The 22,126-nt window shown below is 36.6% G+C and overlaps 1 protein-coding gene across 1 annotated transcript; it reads right to left on the bottom strand.

Moving 5' to 3' along the window:
* Positions 1-1,044: 1,044 nt before the first annotated feature.
* Positions 1,045-18,144, bottom strand: LOC306757502 (dual specificity calcium/calmodulin-dependent 3',5'-cyclic nucleotide phosphodiesterase 1B-like; the record flags this gene model as incomplete). Its single annotated transcript, XM_079242579.1, has 14 exons — positions 18,089-18,144; positions 16,068-16,181; positions 12,626-12,808; positions 12,127-12,193; positions 11,877-11,993; positions 11,425-11,565; positions 10,151-10,251; positions 9,173-9,298; positions 7,516-7,617; positions 7,235-7,355; positions 4,397-4,478; positions 3,931-4,048; positions 2,130-2,266; positions 1,045-1,139 (listed from the first exon to the last, which is right to left on the bottom strand). Exons 1-14 carry the CDS (start codon positions 18,139-18,141, stop codon positions 1,045-1,047), a joined length of 1,557 nt encoding a protein of 518 aa, XP_079098705.1. The 5' UTR covers positions 18,142-18,144.
* Between the last annotated feature and the right edge of the window lie 3,982 nt (positions 18,145-22,126).

The following is a 22,126-nucleotide window of genomic DNA, read 5'->3' as shown; positions in this document are numbered from 1 at the left end:
ATCTTTTGAAGGCAAAAGCGACATTAGTGTGGTCTCTTGCCTATAGCAGGCTTTTGACAATCTGAAACAAGTCCCTAATGTTGGTAGCCACAAACATTACCATGCCGTTTAAACTTCAGGTCAGCATCAGTCATGTAGGAGTAGGAGGGGTTCTTCTGCAAGAGGATGATGTTGGAATTGATAGATCAGTTAGTTTATTTTCCAAAAAGTTCACAAAGAAACAGCTTAATTTTTCTGTGGTAGAGAAAGACGGTTTGGCTCTCGTTTGTTCTTCACAACACTTTCACCATCAAGTAAACACTTGGAAAAATTAGGAAGATCAAGCTTCATTTTGCACCTTTATTGTCATTATTTTTTTTGTTTTCATTCAGCATTTTGTCTTTTCTGTCCTCTCCACAACAACCAGTTGAGGCAGATGGCTGCCCTCCCTGAGCCGGGTTCTGCTGGAGGTTTTCTTCCTGTTAAATGAGAATTTTTCCTTCCCACTGCCACCTCATGCATGCTCAGGATGGGGGATTGGATTGAAGTCATGATTAAATGCAATCTGTTGGTTTCTATCAGCTAGGCTATTGAGGAATTGGTTTGAACTAATGTGTCTGTAAAGTGCCCTGAGACAACATTGTTGTGAAGTGGCTCTATAAAAATAAAGCTGAATTGAATGGAATTGAAGTTTTGTCATTATGTTTCTTATGTTTTCCTAGTCTGTGTCTGTTTGTACTGAGCCTGGAAATTCTAACCTTTTATGGGCATTTTTTGAGTGTTTATGAAAGAAAGGCTATCTGCTGTGTCCTTTCAATTTCCAAGAGATTAGTGAAGAGATTGTTTATAAATCTAGAGACTTTTTGTAAAACACTTCTCAACTTCAATGTAAGAATAAAATTCATGAGAACATATTGGTGAATGAGGCCCATTGTTCTCTCAATCATTAAAACAAAAAGCTTGGTGGTTTTGTTACAAAAAGCAAATCACTGTTAACCTCAGTTAACATTTAGTTCTTAGTAAGAAAAGAAAGAAAAGAATATATTACAACTGAAGTTCTGTGTATTATTTGGTATCCTCTGTGGGGTCTTGAAGAGATTTTTCTGACAACTCTTCTTGCCTGGATCTCTGTTCTTTTGTAACACTGGAGTCTGAAAATCCTGGAGGATATAGAAGATTGGAAAAGACATTGGAAAATTTTGTTAAGCTGAAAGGAAAACAATATCTGTATCTGTTAATCTGACCATGAGATCACTTGGAAATGAATTAGAAAGCAAATCAAATCAATGGAACTGAGCACATTTATGGGGAAAGAGGGCTCTTTCCCGCCAACTGAGTATTTTGACATGACTGTATTCTATAATATTCTAGTAGAAGTTGCTAAACTATAACTTTTCACTTACTGCAGAATGACAGCAGAACATTATGACCATCATAATACCAGTCAAATCTGTCCAAAACTGGTTCCAATGGGTAAAATGAGATTACTAACTCTTCAGGTGGATGAAATAAATAAATATGAAGTACCTGTGGTTATTTTTGGTTTCCCAAACACTTCAGTGGTTTAGCAAGCCTCTTGGAATGATTGCTATTCAGTTTTAGGACCCTTATTATGAACTGGCAGTCCCATTTTATTCTGAACTAAGATCCAACTGATGGATAGGGTCATTGCTAAAAACACGCTTTTCATTATTGAGGACAGTTATACAGCCTTAAGTGCTTTAAGGCTTGATTATTGTAAATGACTGAACTTGCATATGAGCTGGTCTCTCTATTTCTCTGGTTAAAAAAGGAAAATTATTTAAAAAATCTTCTGCACATTTTTCTTAACTTCAGGTGTGCACTTGAGTCTATTTCTGAACTCCTTTGCTCTGATTTTAATTCCAGGCCTCTTTCAGCTGTTTCCCAGTTGAGATTAATAATGGTGTAAATATTTTTGAAGTCATTGTTCAAAAGCGTTGAAATAACCATCCAGTGTTACATATTCACTGACAAATTGTTGGCATGTGATTGTTTTAAATAAGCTTTATAAATGTGATTTAATGTTGTTTTTCATTTCCAAATATGAAACAAATCCAAATTGAAATACTTCATATTTGTGATTTTAAAAAATCACAATCTTAACATAAACAAATTAATACAGAACTTACCATTTGAGCCACTCTCTTTCCATTTAAACTTGTTGTCCTCAGTGTGTCGTGTCCAAGTAGAGCGGAAGCTCACCAGTTCAGCTGTGATGTGTGCAAGACTCCATTGCAGACCTCTGGAGCTTTCTTTCCAAACGTTGCTGTTGACAAATAACAGCAATCTTTTCTGTTTGTCTAACATCTATGATTTATCCCAAAGACATCAGTGAACCTTTGACTTATGTAGTGTCACCAACAAAAGACCAGTCAAATGTTACATATTCTGACAATCAATGTGTAACCTCAATAGCTAATTTTAAAAAATAATTTTAAATCAGAATTTGAATTAAAAGATGCACTTTTGGGGATGGTTAGGTCTGTCAGCTTTTGGTAAGACAGTTCATCATACACTCTCAGATGGCTATGTGTAATTCAGCAGTCACATGAAGACAACTGTTAAATCAGCCTTTTATCACTCAAAAATACAGGAGGATTAAAAGACCAATGTCTCAGAAGGATTTTGAAAAACTTGTCCAGACATTTACCTTTAGTAGACCAGACTACTGTAACACTGTCCTTCCAGGTTTTTCTAAAAAAAAAGAGTCTGTCTAACAGCTGCAGGCAGTCCAAAACACGGCTGCTCCTCACTAAGAACAAGTATTTTAGCTTTTTTCTATTTTTTTTAATTTCCTGAATTTTGTTTGTATGTAAAGCACTTTAAATTATATGAAATGTGCTACAATTAAATCTGCAGTAAAAGAAACAAAAAAACATGCTTCTAAGTCTAATTGGCGTTTCTAAATTGACTGTAAGAGTGAGTGTGAGAATGCCTTACTCTAATGTTTATCTGTGCTGACATTATGATGGACTGGCAACCAGTACAGGGAGTACCCTGCGTGTCACCTGATGGCTTCTTGGATGGGCTTCTGCAACCCTGATATGGATTTAGTAGGTAAAAAAAAAAAAGAAGTGATGGCTGAATATTTAGGATTTGCACTGACTTTGCACAAAGTTCTTGTTATTTTCACTGGCTTTAAGGCCATTTGCTTATTTGGCTTAGAAACCTCTTGATTTATGTTTGTTGTATATTTGGGAATTTTTATATGGTTGCTAGCACTTTAACACATACAATTTATGAAGTTTTTTCTTGATTTTAGACTTGGAAATTAAAGTATATGTGAATGTTTATTTTTTCGCCATAAATCAGTTTTTATTTTGTAGCCAGCATATTGGCCTCCTCTCTTGCTGTGAATCCTTCCAGGGTCGCATTATAGCGCTTTTAAAAAATTACCAAAGACAAATGTTAGACTTTAAAACCAATTGCAGATCTTTTATCACTTATATATATCCAATAAAAAAGAAACATGACCTGACCATGAATGTATATTGTCCGTTGAGCTTAATAATGATTGGATTGTAAAATAGCTGCCATCTTTGGTCCCTGCAATATTCATGTTAAACGACTCATTTCCCAAAAGGATGTGTATTACGGCATTAATGAAGAAATGTGGATCAATGCCCAAATATTTAACAAATATGATTACATATTGTTACACAATCATCTTTCAAAAAAGGCATATGTTGCTTTAGCTATTAGTTTAACATATATAAGATATCTTATTATGTCAGTTTAGGGTTGTTAAGGTTTTGCTTTTAGTTTAATTCTTATCCATATAAAAACTGTATTATAACAGCAAACACAATGTTTATTTCAATTAGACTGTATGAATCTTTAAAAAAATGTGGAAAAATCAAATATGTTGCAGATTCTCACCCACTTTCCTAACAATTTAAATGATCAGAGCTGTTTTTTGTGTGTGTTTACCTGTGTTTGTTGCAGGGGTCAGGTGGACCCGGATTCTCTTCTACCAAAGGAATAACAATCTTTTCTGCCATATCCGTCAGCAGTGAGAATGTAGGATACACAATGAAGTCAATAAAACCTGCAAAAGCACATTCCACTGCATCATCCATAGACTCTGTAGTACCATCGAGCAATTAATATGCATTGAAAGTGTGAATTCTACCATGCAGTTGCTATTGAATTAAAAAAAAAAAACCATAAAACAAATGAAAGTCATTATTTAAATTCTGAAAAACAAATTGTCCATCCTGTAATACAATTACAATGTATGTGTATGTGTATGTACAATACATATAGCTGACCAGCTTGTTGTACTTAGAGATATAGAGAAAATGTTGCAAATGAATATAAATTAATTTAAGAAGATCTCTTTCGTAAGAAAGGAAAGCTGTATAACAGAAAATGGTTCTTGTTTTTTGAGACATACCAATCTGAGACTCAGCTACGAGGGTGCTTTTTCGATCACATAGCGGAGAGAAGGGCAGGCCGAGTTCCATCTCTCTATCACCCTCAGAAGGATAGAAATAGCGAGAGAAGATACTTAAAGGGCATCCCACACATCACTTTAAAATAACTCTTTAAAGGTTATTTTACTCCAGCGCAAACCCACTGAGACTTTTAGATTGAATATCCCGTGAGTGAGCTGTTTTATTGTTTCAAAGTGAAAAAAGACTGAAAGATCTTTTTCAAAGGAAAGTTATCACATTGGTTTCAAAGAGCCAAAAGGTCTGTCCAACACCTCCACTCTTCTGTTTCTTTCTCAGGTCAAGATATAAAAAGACATAAGAGTGACTTTTTCCAGTAGTTTTATATATCATCATTGCAATTCTGCAAAGTTTTGAGTTTACATTCTCATCATGACTTTGTTTGTTCAGTTCAGATAAGTAACTGGAAATTTCAGTCACTTTTTCTACATCAAACTTTGTCATTTGTGATTCATTATGAAATTGTTAATGAGGTAAAATAATCACTTTAGTCTTATGATCACAAGAGCAATGTCAATTCTTATCAAGCGGCAACCTTGGTTGGCGGTTAAAGTGAAGCCAATGCGAAAGTGCATAAAACTGCGGTTCCCCCTTCATCCGCTAGGGGCTGGCTGCAAAACAGAGCATTTCCCCATAGACTCCCATGTTAAAAAGGTCAACTTCACGGCAGAAATAAACATGTTTACAGCCTGGTTCAAAAATCCATTTTCTGTTTATAGGTCAGGTTTACCTTCATTACAACTGTGGGGGGAGTGAATTTTTTTTCTAACTCACCCATTTTAAAGTAATCTAATCTCGAAGTTCGGCATATTTAGGGGCGTGTCCTTTTGATTTACAAGTACCAATCTCCGGCTTCAAGTCAGAAGAACGCAGAACAACCGTGGTTTTAAGACGGTTAGCAACGTGGCTTAGCTTTAGCACGCTTACCTCTGTTAGCTGGTTAGCTCCTGTTAGCTCAGAGTTAGCTCGGTTAGCTTTTAGCTACAGAAAGCTCGGAGTTCACTCGATATCAATCATCCACCATGACGCTCACGGCTCCCCTCTCAGCACCACCTCTCTGTCCATATATGTATTTTCCGGGCGAGATTACACGCATGACGCTGCCAAGATGGCGATGGTAGGAACCGCCCACCGAGCTTCAATTCAGCTCTTCAGAAAACCTATGGGTGACGTCACGGAGGCTCCGTCCATCTCTTTATATACAGTCTATGATTCTTATGAAGCTTGTTTATTCTATTTAAAGTTTCATGATCAAAAGTTCTAGAACCAAAACAAAATAATCTTTGAGCTGAAAATTGTCTCTACTATTTTGCATTTATTTGAATAAATCTGAGTCTTGTTTAAATTAACAGTTTTAATTAATTTTGTCCCAAACGTGGATGACAAAATCCTATAATGAGCTTTCCATGAGGTCCGTAGGGCTTTAAAGGCGACAACATGATTTACAAGGTGACTAACTGTTTACAAATAGCTGACTTAACTGATAGCCAAGTTAGACTCATATGAGGCCACTGTGGAAAATGTGGACAAATCCAAATGGGACCCTGAGCTGCAGCCCCCTTGTTGGCCCCACATGGACATGTTGTTTGGGGAATAAAAAGAAAACAACAGGCTCTAACTCACATTGCTTCATATTTATAGTTTTCTTTAGCCCCAAAATAATTCACCATTTTAAGAGTCCCCACTCTCCATTTTAGACGCTTTAGAGCTATTTACTGCACTATTAAGCTTCCAGTATTCTGACTCATCACTCATCCTGAGATAATAATGGATTAAGCCAGTCAGATAGAACATCTCAGAAATCTAGGAAACAGAAGGTTTTAACTCAAAAGAGAAGAAAATTCACATAGGATTGTACATGTGTAACAACACTTTAGTAAAAGAAAATCAAATAAAGCATAGTTGTTGCCACAGAAGAGCAAGTAGAAGATAAAAAAGACTACGTGCCACATCACTGAGCTTGATTTGACACCCAGTGTAAGAGCTAGAAAGCTCTAGAGTTCCTAAAGTATATAAAAAGCATTACAGACTATTTCTTTTGTATGTTTCTCTGTTTTTGTTTGTAGTTTTTTGTTTGTTTTCTTGGATAGCGAGGTGTGATTTAAATAGCTGACTAGAAGTAAATTATCTCTGAGTTTTGTGTCAAGGAAGAAGGTAGTTGTGAAACAGTCTCAGATTATTATTGAATGTTTTTACTAATTGTTTGCTGTCTGCCAGCAAACTAAACTGCACATATTGATTAATGTCTGGTGCATTGCACTGAATGTTGACTGGTGTCTATGGTGAGCTGCATATGAATTGCTCATGTAGGATAAATAAAGTTTTCTGAAGTTGAATCTAGATCAGGGAGGTGGTAAAAGATGTTTGTACATTTTAAAATGTATAGAAACAATACTAAATGTCGATTCAGAAATATGGTGAATTTCTGGAATGAGTGTGGGTAGATTTTGGTGTTGCAAACATCAAAACAGGTTGATTTGCCTCTTTTACAATTTATGTATAATATACTGTTATTATGCTAAGCTCCTCATTTCTATGCTTAACAAGACTTAGTTTGAAAAACCTTTTCTGTTTTTTTTTTTTTTTTTTATGTATAAATCTTTGTTCAAAATATAGAACTAATCCTTTCGCCATGACAAATATAAATAGCAGCACACTAAGAGTTGAAATAACATACCACCCAGTTAATGAGCATGTTAAAGCTTAAATTTGAAGGAGAAAAAAAATAAGAAAAGAGAGGTAAAGTAACAGTGACAGCTTAGGTCTATTATGGTACTTACCTGCCTAAAAAACTCCTCCATCAAGGCCTTTGTCCAGCGAGAGTGCAGTGCCCAGGGCTTGGATGGATGACTTATGTCAGCCGTGTGCAGTAACAGAGACAGTGCTTTGGGCTTGTCAATTCTGATGGAGAAAGCATAATGCACTTCTTGTTTGTGCTTTTGTGCCTCCAGACAATTGTGAAAAGCAGTCTTACAAATTTTCCAGTATGTCTTTTTGGGCAGTCTATGTGCTCTTGATTATGTACCATACTGTGAACAGTTGCACAATCAATTACGGTTACCGTTCTTGTTGTTGTAGACAGGATTTCATTGCTTTGACTTGGAGTAGGTGGGAGGACATGTCAGTTGCCAACACCATCTCTATCACAAGTGATCGCAACTCCCTGTAAACACACACACACACACAGTGCAATTCACTTGCTGACCTTGAGTGATGGCTCGGAACTATATGAAGTATAGCTGGCAGGCAGGAAGAGTCAATGAGGTTGTAACCTTTTTAGATTACTGATGGATTTTCTTGTTCCCATGGTAACACTGCTAGAGTTGCTCATTACAGTATAGTGATGATGTTTATCTTTGCTGCAGAGCTCCTCTGTTAATAACACAGCCACATACTGTGCTTGTGACATATGAACCAGGAGCCCCAGTAAATACAGGATGGGTATACACAGCTAATGTTGTATTTTCCCACCGAAAGCACTGCAATGATGGTTTATTTAAAGTAGCATCTGTTCCAAATTACTTTCACATCACAGTCAATTTCTTACAACCATTGACCCTGCATCACAAGATTATCAGAAAATGTGATCAATTTAGTGACAATGGCCATGTGAAAGTGATTTACTTTTCAACTATGAATTATTGAATATGAGTAGCATAGTCTTTCAGTGATGTAACAGTGGGTCAGGCAGGTCATGGTCAACCAAATGAAAGACTCACTTCAGGACAACTCACATTCAAACATAATAATACATTCAATGTCACTGTTCTACCACAGTTTTATCAATTTCCATGAATAAATGTGATCAGGATTGAAATATGTTTGCTCTATTTAATGCCTTAACACAAGAAAATAGTCAAATGCTTGTGTTTTCTGTGTTAGGTCTTTTTCTAATTCTCTCTTTTGTGTGTTCATTATTTTCAGTATGTTACTCAGTAAACCCTTTCTATACTGCCTAAGATGTGAATATTTTAAAAAAAAACCAAATAGAATAATTCATCTTAAAAATGTTATAGGCTTTACAGCTTTTAGTAAATATTACACAACCCAGACCATTTGTGTTATGTTGAGAGTTATTTTCAGCTGCAGAGTAGAACTTGTTTCCTGGTTATTTATAGATGTGTGAGCTGGCAGTGTTTCTGGGGTTGACTCAAAGACACCAAAATGCCCTTTTATAATGTTTTCAGAAAACATTGGTCGTTTACTGCACATAAAGATAAATTACTGGTATGAAAAACATCTGTTACTTCTGTACAATGCTCTCTATGGTTTTTGGAGGAGTGACAGAAGGACTTTTAACATCATCTTTGCCGTTATACTGAGGAATGAAGGGTTTTCCTAGTTGATGAGCATAAGGTTAAAAAAAAAAAAGATACTGAGTTGACATTGTTTGTCAACTTGGCCTTATGATGAAGAAAAGTTAATTTTCCATTTTCCGTTTTTGTTATTGATTACAGGATATTTTGCTCTCTGCTGCTTAGGTAAGCAATAAACATTCAAAACTAAACCCAAGTATCTCTCCTTGAATTGTTGAATGTGATAAGTTTCATTTAACTAAAATCACAAAACAAAATCAGAATAAAAATAAATAAATAAATACAATTATTACTAAAAAGTTTCACTTTATCTGACGTGTTCTCTTTTTTTCTGTAATATTTTAAATACTATTAAACAATGTTTTTCACATTTACAAAAAGCCAAACATTTTCTCATCTTACACCCATTCTTCTTTCGTCAAATTAATGAAGATGTTCACTCTGTCGTCCTGCAGCAAGTGAAATGCTGCACTCAAGTGATGACTCTCTTGTACAGACCGGTCATTGTAGATCAATGCAAAGTCTGACCTGCAGAAAGACAAGAACAAATTAAGAGCAGACAGAAGAAAGAGAAATGGAAAAGATACAAAGTGTGCACATAAATAAAAGCAAAATCCACTCAGTAGCTGTTCATGAAAGAAGAGGTCAGAATGTGATAAAAAAAAAAAGAAAAGAAAAATAGTCCTCAGGGAGAAATTTAATCAGTATAACTACTCATTTGTAATTATAAATCTAAAAGTGCTGAAGAACGAGTGGGATGTAATAAAAACTGTCAGTGTGTGGGTATTAATGACTCACTGGGTAATTAAACTTCTGTTTCAAGTGGGCCTTCTATGTCTCGTTACTCGCATCAACATTACATGACTAACAAAAACAGTAAAGTACATGGTAAAAAGTACCAAAAAAGTATTCACATTAAGGGCTGGATCAATCTTCTAGCGTAAATAAATAATAACTAAATAATAACACAGAAACAGAGAAACAAACTACAGCTACTCCAACTCGTCCAAACTCCAAGGAGGTGAGTGTTTGAAGTTCAAAAGAGACTCTGTGGAGAGACATATGTTTTTACTGTGGACAGGCATTCTTTGTGCTTCATTCCCAAAATAAAGTATGATGGTTATGATGGGTGCCAAGAGACTACATTGGAAAGTCTAAAAATACTGTGTTTCTTCCACGAAGACATGTTTCCTTTAGAGCGCTTTCGTCCTCTTCCTAAAACGGCATGAGGGCCTATAGGAAGCACATCCTTTCCTTTTCAAGATTTCCTTATATTTCTTACTATTTCACGTTTTCACAACAGGATGCAGCATTTATTTAGCAGGTGCTTTATATACTTAAGGCAGGGTCAGTAAAACAAGTTAGACAAGTAAAGCTTACTTTGTCTGGATGTGAAAGTTGTTTGTAGATCCTGTGTGTTCGTAGTCATGAATGGCTGCAGCAAACAGCGATGCCATCACCTCAAGTTCAGTCAGCCAATGCTTAATGGGCACAAGGGACAAAAACATTAAAAAAGCGCATAAAAAGCATTAATAGCAGAGGTTCAGCAGGGTGCCTTTGCATTAATTTGCAGAAAAATGCATGTGCTACAGCATGATCCCATCAAACAATGTCGTTGATACAAGAATGGTTTTGATCAAATAAAGAAAGTTTTGACAAGCTTGTAGGTTAATTGAGTTTTTGTTAGTCTTTGTTTTTTGTTTGATTTGTTTTTCTTTTTTCTTTTTTCTTTTTCTTTTCTTTAACTAAAATCTTCACTGTTTTTGTACAAACATCTACATCATAATTGTATGTATCTGTTCCAATAATTCATAATTAAAGATCAGTACAAGCAAATAGCAGAAAGTATCAATCCGCAGCTTGACTACACTTCATTACGATCTGAAATTTTGTGGACTTAAATTCAGGGAGCTATTAAGTCCACAGGGAGGTGGCTAGATCTGCACTGCCCTGATGTGCGTATTTGTGTTTCAATACAGTTTAACACCAGATTGTAACGGTAATATCAATCCACAGTTTAGACACAGCAGGTGTGTATTAAATGGTGAAAAACCACAAAATTATCAAACCTTCGGATCTTCCCAATAATCACATTTTGAATTACACAAAACTATCTTCTACACTCAAAAATGGAAAAAAAATGGTGCAATGTTTTTCTTTGCAATGTGTTGCATGTTCATTTTCATCATAATTTGAAATTCGCAAATGTGATAAATCACAACTATCACAACATGTTTTAACACATGTTCAAAAATGCTTACAGTACATGAAGATCAATTTCAACATTATCGAAGGACTTTTCACTTTCCTATCAGTCTCTTATTTGCTGATTTTCTTTGGGATTATGAGGGAAAAAGGTTAGTGTTAGGGTTTGGGATACAAAACATTACAAATACATGGTTTTTTTTGGCTCAAATGCTGTGACTGAATGTTGCAATGAAAAACATTACAATCACACTGTTCCTGTGCTTTTGACCTTAATGCTTTTTTGAGCGCTAGTATGGAGCTAACTCCTCCCGCATAGTACAAAACAGAAATATGTTGTTTCTGGAGTTTAAAAAGTTTCTGGAGTTTATCCTCCAGATATTTATCTCTGAAGCAATTTTATAAGGTAAATGATCAATGAGAAGTTTATCCAAGTGAGACTATTGTACCACAAGTCCTGAGCGCAGAAGCAGGCAGTGCAGTGTCTGAGTCACATCAGCAGCATGGACGTGGTTGTGATAGGGATTGTTGTGTTTGCAGTATCCTTTCTCCAGTGCAGATAGGAACTCTGTCAGGCATGAGATGGGGATCTGAAGAAAACACAGCATAATCAGTAAAGTTTACAACAACACTCAAAGCTTTCAAAGAAAAAAAAACAACTCAGCATTGAGATTTAATGTATGTACACAATTATCTGGCAGCCTTTGCCCCATTCAACACCATCAAGTGGAAAAAACCTGCAGAGATGATTAAATCAACAAATTCCAACCACATTTCCCACAAACACAGTCTACAGAACGAAGGATAATTATATCACTGTGACATTCTTGCAGGGCTACAATGCATTACAGTGTAGACAGTATACTACATACAGTATTTTGGACAAAAAAAGTTACTAGACCTTAAAACGGCTGTTGAGTTCATATCTGGTGATCAGTTCGAAAAACACAGTTTGCAGTGCGTGATTAGAACTGGCCAAATTTATAGCAAACACGTCAAAGTTCCACCGGTCAACATCCTGTGGAGAATGAAAGGAAAGTGGCAGCTTTACTGAAGTATACTTATGCTGTGTATATGATCGCATTTGAAATGTCTGATTTATTGAATGAACATACAACACGCAGTGAGATTTACGATTAGGAGAGTCTTACCCTGAGGCAGTTTACAACGGCTGCAGGTTGGTCTGGCAGGGCTGCTGTGTAGGCCCTCTTGAACATCCTGGAATAATACGGTGTTTATGTTGAGTTCAGTTAAAGTTCAGATGTTGACACTGTGCAGCCAACTCGACTAAGGAGCTGTTTATATAGATCATCTAAAGTCCCTGTCTGCTTTGGAAGGATGTTTCCAAGTAAAACGGAGGCTAATGTTTCATGGCCCTGTGGAGCTGTCTATGTTTTCTGTGATTATAGTGACAGCAACATTGTATGAGCTTTTATTAGAGTTATACTACCTACAAGGAAGTCAGTAATTTATAATAAGAGTTTTACAATGTGAGATGTCTGATGTATTTTATTAGTCTTAAGTGCAGAATTCAGTTGAATTATTGCTTCTGTTATTATCATATAGCTGCATGCATTGTCATTGCAACATCCTGCTAGACTCTTGAACTGCTGTGAAATATAACTCTTATGAACATTTGCACCAGCTTACCTTTCCACAAATATCCCAGCTTGCACTGCATGCACAATGCTGCGAAACTTGGGTTTCTCGTCTGAGCGCCGTACAGGTCGTCGAATTCTCTGAGTGAAGGTGGACGCCAGCCAGTCAGTAACCTCTGATGGTACTCCATCTGACTGCAGCTGCTGAAGGTCATCTTCAGACTCCAGACACTGCCTGAGAGAGTTGATGTTTATTCGGCAGGATGAAGACACACACACACACAACAGAAAGGTGGCAGATGACTCTGGGTTTTGCACACCTCCATCTTAGAATAAAGTTGAATGTAACCAGTGTAGCCAAGGATCATAAGTGTTGGAATCTCAGTATCTGCATACTTTCTCTCCCTGAATCCTACCCAACCAGTCATGTCGGCCACTGAAAAGGTTGTCCTGGAGTCCTTTTCTTCTTCTCCCACTACAAAGGATTAGGGCCTACTGTTACTGTTTTATTAATAATGCCCAACCTATGTGTTTGTCATCTCCTAGATGGACTACTGCAAATATTGAAGATCCAGCATCTGCTGTCAGCCCCCAGGAGGCCATTCAGGAGGCTTCTGTCCAGCTCAACTCTATTCATGCTAAATCTTCTCACGATAATTCTCACCTTTGTAGATAACATTAGCTTCTAGCTCCCTTTTATAATGAGTTCAAAACTGAGGGCTGGTCTGCAGCATCGTGAAGGAATCGGTTGATATGTGCCAGTCATGTGCAAACTTTCTCAGACTTTTATTTTTACAGACGTTTGTTTTGTCAGGGAAAAATGCAATAATCTCAGACACATTACTTTTACGTTTAAATGATGCCCACTTTTTGCTCCTGCATAGTTCAGACTTTGCAAGGAGACACTGAACTTCAAACAAAAGAGTCGGGGTTCAAGTCAGGGATTTTACCCTTCCCACCATGGTTAACGTTCGGTAATCAGACATCGAGAATGTAGGCTCATACAAGTTCCTGAGTGTTCACTTGAACAAGAACCTGGACTGGACCACCAACACTTTATAAAAAGGTCCAAAGCAGACTTCAAACCTGTGAAAGTGGTAGGTGACAAGAGGAACTGTGATAAATTGTGGGAAATGGCTCCAAATGGCTCTAACCCTAACCCTAACCTTACATGAGACTGTTAGAGCCTTGGAAAGCACAGTCAGTGGCAGGCTTCTTCACCTACGATGCATGTTGGAGAGGTACTGCTTCCATCAGGCCTGTTCCCAGCAAAGCTGATCATCTACTACCCACAACAGTGAACATCTTTGTACAATATCTGGTCACAAGAAGTGCAAATATTTACTTTTATACCTATTTATTTAGCCAATAATGTCACAATGCACTGCATTCCTACATGGTTTTTTTAGCGCAGTATTTATAACCATTATTCTCTTGTTTACTTTTTTTGTACATATGTCAATACATTGAGTGTGGGTTTTTTTTCTTATTTTGGTTCTGTGTATACAGTTTATACTATCTGTATTACTGTCAGTAACCCCACATTTATCCATTGACTGATGGATATAGGTTTATTTCATATTATCTTTAAAATTCTCAGCCAAGATGGCAAAAACTGTATGCCCAACTTTTTTGTGTTCAAACTATTATTCCATAAACTAGTGATGTGTTAGTGGCTATGCCCACAGCCTGTAATTTGAACAGAAACTTCACTAAATGAATCTTGTGTTAAGTATGAATTCAAAAAGTGTCATAAACTGAAGACTTCAACAACATTAAGGTGAGGGTAAAACACTGATTTACTGGGGCATCTGGGAACAAGTAGCATGTAAGTGATAAAAAGTGAACAGTCATTTCTTGAAACTGATGTTCTTAAAGCTACAAAAATGGGCAACTGCAAGGATCTGACAAAGTATGACAAATACAACTTTATCAAAATCATCTCCAGGACAGCAGTTCTGAAGGAATGCTTCTGGCATGTGCCAAGTTGGACGGATAAAAAGTTGTCCTAACGACAACCAATGAGTCTAGGACAGCATCTTGTGGGAAGCAGATGTTGGCTTATATTTTTTAAATCCATAAACACATTGCCGTGGCACATTACAGTGTCAGAAGACAATGTATTGCAGTTTGCTGTAAATGAGACTGGATATTCACAGCCAAGAATATGATAGTAATCAGTAGGAGAAGGCAGCCCAGTGAATTAACAACATTCAGGACCATGTTCTGCCATGTTCTGATTACTTCCTGGATTTCACCACACCAGAGAAAGTACCCATTGAGCAATTAGTTTTCTTTCATCAGGTAACAATTTTTTTGACCATGGAGAGAACAATTTTCTGCTTATACCACTGGAGCTTCTTATTTCTTTTACTCCAAAAACCTCCAAAATCTCACAAAAGTTTGGAAGTGAGGATGTTCAGATTATTGCAATAAGGAAAAGTAAAGAAATAGATTAGTACATATCCTAGCATACAATACTATTTCAACAATATTTACACAAGAACCTCAGCAACAGATTTGTAATTACAACAAAACAATCTCTTTGTGGCCCACAGCAAAGTCAGTGATATAATATCAGCAATTTAGCATCATCATAGAAAGCTAAGCAGCAGCTATGCTGCACGGTGGAATAGTGTTTAGCATTGTGGCCTCACACCAAGACGGTTGCAGGTTTGATCGTTGGCTGGGGCAAGGTTTGGACAGTGGCTTTTCTGTGTGGAGTTTGCATGTTCTCCCTGTGTATGCGTGGGTTCTCTCCGAGTACTTCGGCTTCCTCCCACTGTCCAAAGACATGCATGTTAGGTTAACTGGATACTCTAAATTGCCCTAAGGAGTGAGCGTGAGTGGTTGTTTGTCTCTGTGTGGCCCTGGGATGGACAGGCAAGCTGTCCAGGGTGTACCTTGCCTTTCGCCCAATGACTGCTGGGATAGGCTCCAGCTTCCCCGCAACCCTGAATTGGATTAAGCGGTTAGGAAAACAAATGAATGAACGAATGTCTGTAAACTCTTTGTTATTGTGCCATCATGAAATATTTAAATTTTGTTGAGTTGTTGCAAAACAGATTATATCTTGAAATTTCTCAGAGAACCTTGAAGAAAGTTGAAAGATCCTCTGTCAACAGATTGCAGATGACTCTCTGAGTTTCCTCAGGTCATTGTTATGTCCAACAGCCGAGAGGTCCCAAGGACTTTAAAATCTGCAAAAAGCTTTTTGCAGCTGTAGTTTGCTTGACAAATTTAAAAATTAGCAAGCCGTTTTGACATCTTTAAATCACGTAAACAACTCGGTTGTTCAGGTGATCAAAGGTTCACTGTCCTCCTAAAGTCAGTAATGATATTTATACTTTAATTTATTCTGAAATGCACAATATTTGCTGAAGAATATTTATAAATCATATGTTTTTGTATGTTTTCACTTTACAACCTATAACCCGTAGCCATTTCTTCATGGCATGAACCAAGAGTATTAGCTCATGCACACATTGTCTTACCTTGTTCCATCAAGGTATACTGCCTCTAGTAATGATGCTGTGAAGTCCAAATTCTTCTTAATTTCCTCTAGATCAACATCTTTCTCCTCCAGTTGCTTCAGCATGCTTCTCAGCCTGAAAAGCAAGACAATACATTTTTAGAAGATGAAACTGTGAACAAAATGATACTGCCTGTACCTTTAACTTGTAAACTATTTAAAAGTCATTGCAGTTTGTCATCAACATTTCACATCAATCCACAATAGAAAAAGATATTATACACGTTGAAGCTACAACAGTGGAAATAAAAATGAAAAAAAAAAATACTGTGAATTGTGTTTTGTCACCCTGTGATGCATTTTGAGCTAGTCTTCTGTGATTTAAATAAACAAGAAGTTGAAGAGATCTGTAAACTGGGTTTTACACATTGACAGCAGTTGTATTTTTTGTGAGTGGGTAAAAAGAAGGAAAAGATGTTCTCTAACTACAGGCTGAGAAATCCCTCTGGATACATCATTTGGAAGTAATTTAAATTACTTTGCCAAGCCTGGTGGCAAAAAGAAAGTTGTGTATTTCCCAACACAAATCTTCTCATGTTTAAACTCTTACATAACCCATATTTTGTCAAAACAAAGTCAATGAAAAAAAAAAAACGTTCAGGGAAAATGTTGCCTATTCTAGGTTTTGAAACCTTTAATCAGATTGTGACATAAAACAGATGGAAATGCGTTTATCTCCTGCAGCCTTGAATGACAGAAATGACTGGGATGCAAGTCACCAACAGTCTGACTCACGTCCTGTGTCTTCATGTAATCTCATCCCAAGAAAGAGTCCAAAAGCTTTCCTGCCTAAAAAGGCTGTGATCAAATAACCATGTCATACTTCAGGTTGTACAAATAGTAGTCATGTATTTGTGATAGAATTGTTTTCTGCATTCGTTTGGGGGCAAAAATTGTTTGACATAATAATGTATTTGTGTCACAGTTGATTTTTCAACAACGTTTTTAGTGAGCTGCCCATATGTTGTTCAAACTGTGCAAGGCCCCACTATGGAGCCAACTCCTGGAGATGAGATGCTCACAGCTTTTCAAGTGTTTATCAAGCTGGCAAGAGCTTTCAAAAGCTGTTGAGTCACAAAAATAGCATGCATCAGAATGCCACTGCTCACATTCAGTCTCTAGCAATCATTTATGATAAGGTAGTCTTTTTTGTTTCAACTATTTGGGGCTAAATAACCTCTGACAGGACGTTTGCAGGAAATTGCTCGTCAAATGTGGTCTGTTTACAGAGAAAGATGATGAATCCTCCGTTGACTCAGTTTTAGTTAAATCTCCACACTGCATAGCGTCATACTTGCTAAAGATGTATAAGCAAAAAATTGAATGGTCCTGATTTTTTTATTGACTTTCTCACTGATTTTCAAGTAAATGATAGGCAAGTAGTAAGAAAAGTGAATTAATGCCATATTGAAGCATGTTGTAGATGAGTGTTATGAATTCTAATCTGTCAAAAATGACTATCATGACTTGGAAAGTTAATGAAATTATGAGATAAAATTTAATCTGAAAAGATTTTGAAATACTTCAAGCTTTGACCCTTGTACTAATCCAAACAAAACCACATGACTCACCATTTCTGTGGCCCATTTCCCCTACAGCAAAAAAAGCAACAAGTGTACACACTAACACTGAGAACAACAAGTGTTTTCTCACATGTCACAAAGTTGAAAACTTCTTAATATGGACCACAAATCAATTCTATGAATTCTGCATGAAGCCTGACATTTTTCAGCTTTAAGGTTGTATTTTTTTACTTTGCTCCAATTGATATTTGCAAGGGAACATAAAAACTATAGTGTACTTGTGAGTCACACATTTCCTCTTCTGCAAAAAAAGCCACCAACAGAGAAGTGCAACATTGCAGCAAAGAACACAGATGTGTCATGTTTGATGATATCCTTCACTCTTTTGTATTGAATCAGAGAGCATCTTCAAATGCAGCAAACTCAATGTAATCTGTGCTTATTTTATCCCATATCTTACCTAGAGATGGGTATTTGCAGCTTTTTCTTGCGGATTCTTACCAGTTCAGCCATTCCACATTTAAACTGTGCTCCGGTGAACCCCAAAGTTCAATAAAAATAACAATAAGATGATGAAAAGGAAAATCATTACAGAGAAGAGTAAAGCTGAAAAGTTCTCCAAACCACCAACGCAAACTTTATGTGTACTGAGACAGTTTCAGCAGCTCTCCCACCCACTTCTGAGGGGACCTACTCCACTTCTCTCTGATTGGTTAGGCAGGCCCAAACTGTGTCATTGTGTATGTGTGAGTGTATGTGTATATGTATGTGTGTGAGAGAGAGAGAGACCTGCTGTGTTTGTCAGTGTGAGTGAGTGTTTGTGTATATGTGTACACTCGTTGAGTGAAGTGTGAGAGAGTTGACCTCACTCGCTGATGAAGTGTTGACTGTGAGGCTTTCAAGCCATGTGTACTCAAATCCCAAATGAGAATTTTCCACCGCAGCCGCAAGTCAAGGAACTACATTGAGAGGCTTTCACTGAAACCCATCAGAGGCACCCAAACCAGAATACATAAACAAAGCGTGTCCTTGAAAACCATCCACAACAAGCCCATGGTTTAACTGTTATGCTCAGAAAATGTCCTGATTTTCCACAGAATGCAAAATGATAACATAGTTCATGATTTAAATCTACTCAACTCTAATCAGCTGAGATGTTTCAAACTTTAAATCATGGTAAAATTTGATCATTTATCATATTCAAATGCCACCTCAATGAACGTCATTTCAGTGATCTGAGAGCAGCCAAAATAAAAGCATTTTTCAGTCCTTTGGGGCTCCATAAAAGGACATCAAACAATCAAACAATAAGTTTAGAAAAAGCAAATGTAGTTTCCGAGCACTTTCAGCTCTATGTCCGTAATCCATTGCTAGTTTTTATTTATAGGGTATTATGAGAGCTGTGCAACGACGTGGCTTGGGAAAGCCCCTGCCTGCTGTCCATCTCCTTCTTTGCCCGCTGGGTCAGACTGCCTCTCAGGCTCCCATGCTCTTTGACATGGCACAACATATTGTCAAAATGAAGACATGTAAAATAAAGACGTATGATTCTTCAACTCCTGTGTCATTTTTCGGAAGAAAGTAATTTATACCACTAGACAGAAAAAAAACCCATCATCGTCAACAGGCTTGCAAACATATTCCTCGTGAGAATGTTTCAATTAGTTGATTTGTTTAATTATTTTAAAAAGCCACAATGCACATTCATACATTATACATATAACACGGGTAGGATTTAACCAGAGTTAATTCAAGCCTATATCACAAACATAAATAAGGACAGGACTAATAACATCTCCTTTTTAATATAAGGAATTGAGAGTAGGTAGGTGATTCCTATATTTCAACATGTAATGTGTTCCAGTTTTGAGAGCCTTGGAAAAAGAACATTGATCAAAAATAATTCTTCGAAGTGGAATATGACGGTGACTTCTGGAACCGGCTGTCCTGTTTTCAGTTTCTTTTTTCTTAATGTATTATTGTAAAAGGGAATATCTTGAGTTGACCACTAAACTAGTTTCATTTGTTCTTTTTTCTGTCATCCATAATTTATCATCTTTGTTTTTTTCTGATGATGATGAGCATTCACCTTTTAAGCTCTATGTCTCTCAACTTCCCTGAGCGAATTATTCCTCAGTGACTCCACAGTTCAGAGGGAGAAATCTGACTTTGTTTCTGCCATAAATCACTTTCAAATGTTTTGGATCTCTGTGTGTGAACTAAATGTAAGAGAAACTGAGACCCAAAGGGAGTTGTTATCTTTGTTTTTGTAGAAGGATCAAATGTAAGTGGTTTCTAATTTGACACATTGCTCAAAACAAATGTCTCCTTCAAACAAATATGGATTTGTCTTGGGGCTGGGTCATTCAAATGAGGCAGGTACCATGTTCACCTATAATTTTTATCAATGATATTTAGTAACAGAGATTGTTTTGTTTATTTTAAACCAGTGTATAAACGTCAACCCCACAGTTTTCCACTCACTGTGTTATATGAAAGCAACACCCCTCATTAAAATTATTTTAACCATGGTAGATACTGAAAACATTTTATAGCATGTAATCCAAGATGAGCTGGTTTGAATATAAAATATTAATGATGCAACAGAAAAAATAAAAATAACAGAAATTGTTCCATGCAAACATTGCTGTGAAAGTAAGCTTTTTTTTTTTTTTTTAAAGAGAATGTCATGGTAGAAAAATCCCAGAACACTTAATTGTTAATTGTATGGACACTTCCATTGATCTAAAATCTAAAAATTCTGTACATTGCCTATGAATGTCCTGTTGCATCCATGCCATGATAACACACCAACCAAAAACGAGATAATATTTTAACCAATCTTAAATATCAACTTTAATTAAATTTGGTTTATTCAAGATCAGTTATTAAGTTATTTTCCAGCATTATTAACTCCCAGTAAAAGACAGATTCTTCTTTTCAGATTTGGCCATTTAGGCATATCAAGGGGGAGTTTGATGTAATCTACCATTTTTTGGTGAAACCTTTTGATTGGAGGTAGTTGGGAGGTGGGTGTGACTTCCTGTACTCTCCACTGCACATCCTAACATCCCAACAACAGTGTCTAAATGCAAACATAACACAAGAAAGAACATAACTAAAATCAATTAATATAATTCAGATTTTTTTAAGGTAAATGTAAAGTTTTGATATACTTGACTGTGGCCTCACAGAGCTGTTGGCTTATTTGGAACAGCCTTCTCTCTACACTAAATGTACTTAGATGGAAAGATGACAAGACTATCAGTCTGATAACATCGATTTGACTTTGATTAGTCAAACAAAAACTATGAACATGGAGAGAAAGCATGAAGAATTGAATGGAAAATGTTTTATTCTTTTGAATACTAAATTCTTGAATAAATCCACTATAGTTCATGTATGAAAGACCTACTCATGTTTAGTCGTAATATAACATCATACTTAGAAAACAACAGATTACGCTGAGATAAAAACTTTTGTCTTATTTTGGTACAACTGTTTAGTGTGTATTTCAGCTGTCATACTTGAAATTACCAAGTTGCACTAAAGACTGCACAAACAAAGTAACCTTCTGCAAGTTTACAACCCACAATAACCACTGTGTCTCAGCAGTGGCCTGATTACACAAGCAATGACTGTGCTTTCTTGTGAGTTGTTGAATAATTTCATGTAATCAGACAGTTAAAAGAGAAAAAGAATGATAAAGACAGTCTTACCTTTCCAGTGTGGTTGTCCATGTTGCAAGGCTCAGATTGCTGTCAGTCATTTTTTGTATCTTAGGTATCTGTGTTTTGACTCCTCGCCTGCGATGTTGCTGAAAATCATGGATGTATATATTTGCCGATGCAGGAGAGCAATATTAGCTTATGCCTTTGCATGTTACTGTAAATCCAGCATGTTAGTGTTTGGATGTGTGTTTTACAGCTGCAGTCTGTGTTCTTCACTGTTGTTTACACTCACACATAAATGTAGTCCTCTGTGTATTTTGCAGTGTGCAGAATATATGTGTATGTAAGTAGGTGTATTCCTCAGTGCAACACAAGTCAGCAGAAGAGGAACTGCGTCACCAACACAATCAGGAGAGAGTCTTTATATCAGGATCAAAGTTTCCACCCTTAACTGCCCCCAGGCTCCTGGGAGATGATCCGCAGTGGAGCTGCAGGGCAAGAGTTCAGTTGCATGCAAAGCTTTACATGCAGAGAAGACTACACCCAGGCTACTGCTAATATCAGCATTAACAGCAAAATAAACTTTATTTTACAAATTGTTATTTTGCTTTAATCCCTGTTTTCATGGTGCAAAAATGTACTCAAACTTTGGAGTAAAATGCAACTTGAAACAAATCTTACCATTAATCATTTATAATGGGAATGTTGCACTTTTACTTCATTATATTTTTCAATTAAACAATTGTTAAAGATTGTTGCAGTAGCTTTTCCTTGTGCACCGTTTCAGATTGTTGTGTATCAAACCATTTATTTACTAGGTGAGTTAT

The sequence above is a fragment of the Telmatherina bonti genome (assembly GCF_933228915.1).
Source record: "Telmatherina bonti genome assembly, chromosome: 6".
Taxonomy (NCBI): Eukaryota; Metazoa; Chordata; class Actinopteri; order Atheriniformes; family Telmatherinidae; genus Telmatherina; species Telmatherina bonti.
This window is presented reverse-complemented; position numbering and strand designations above follow the sequence as displayed.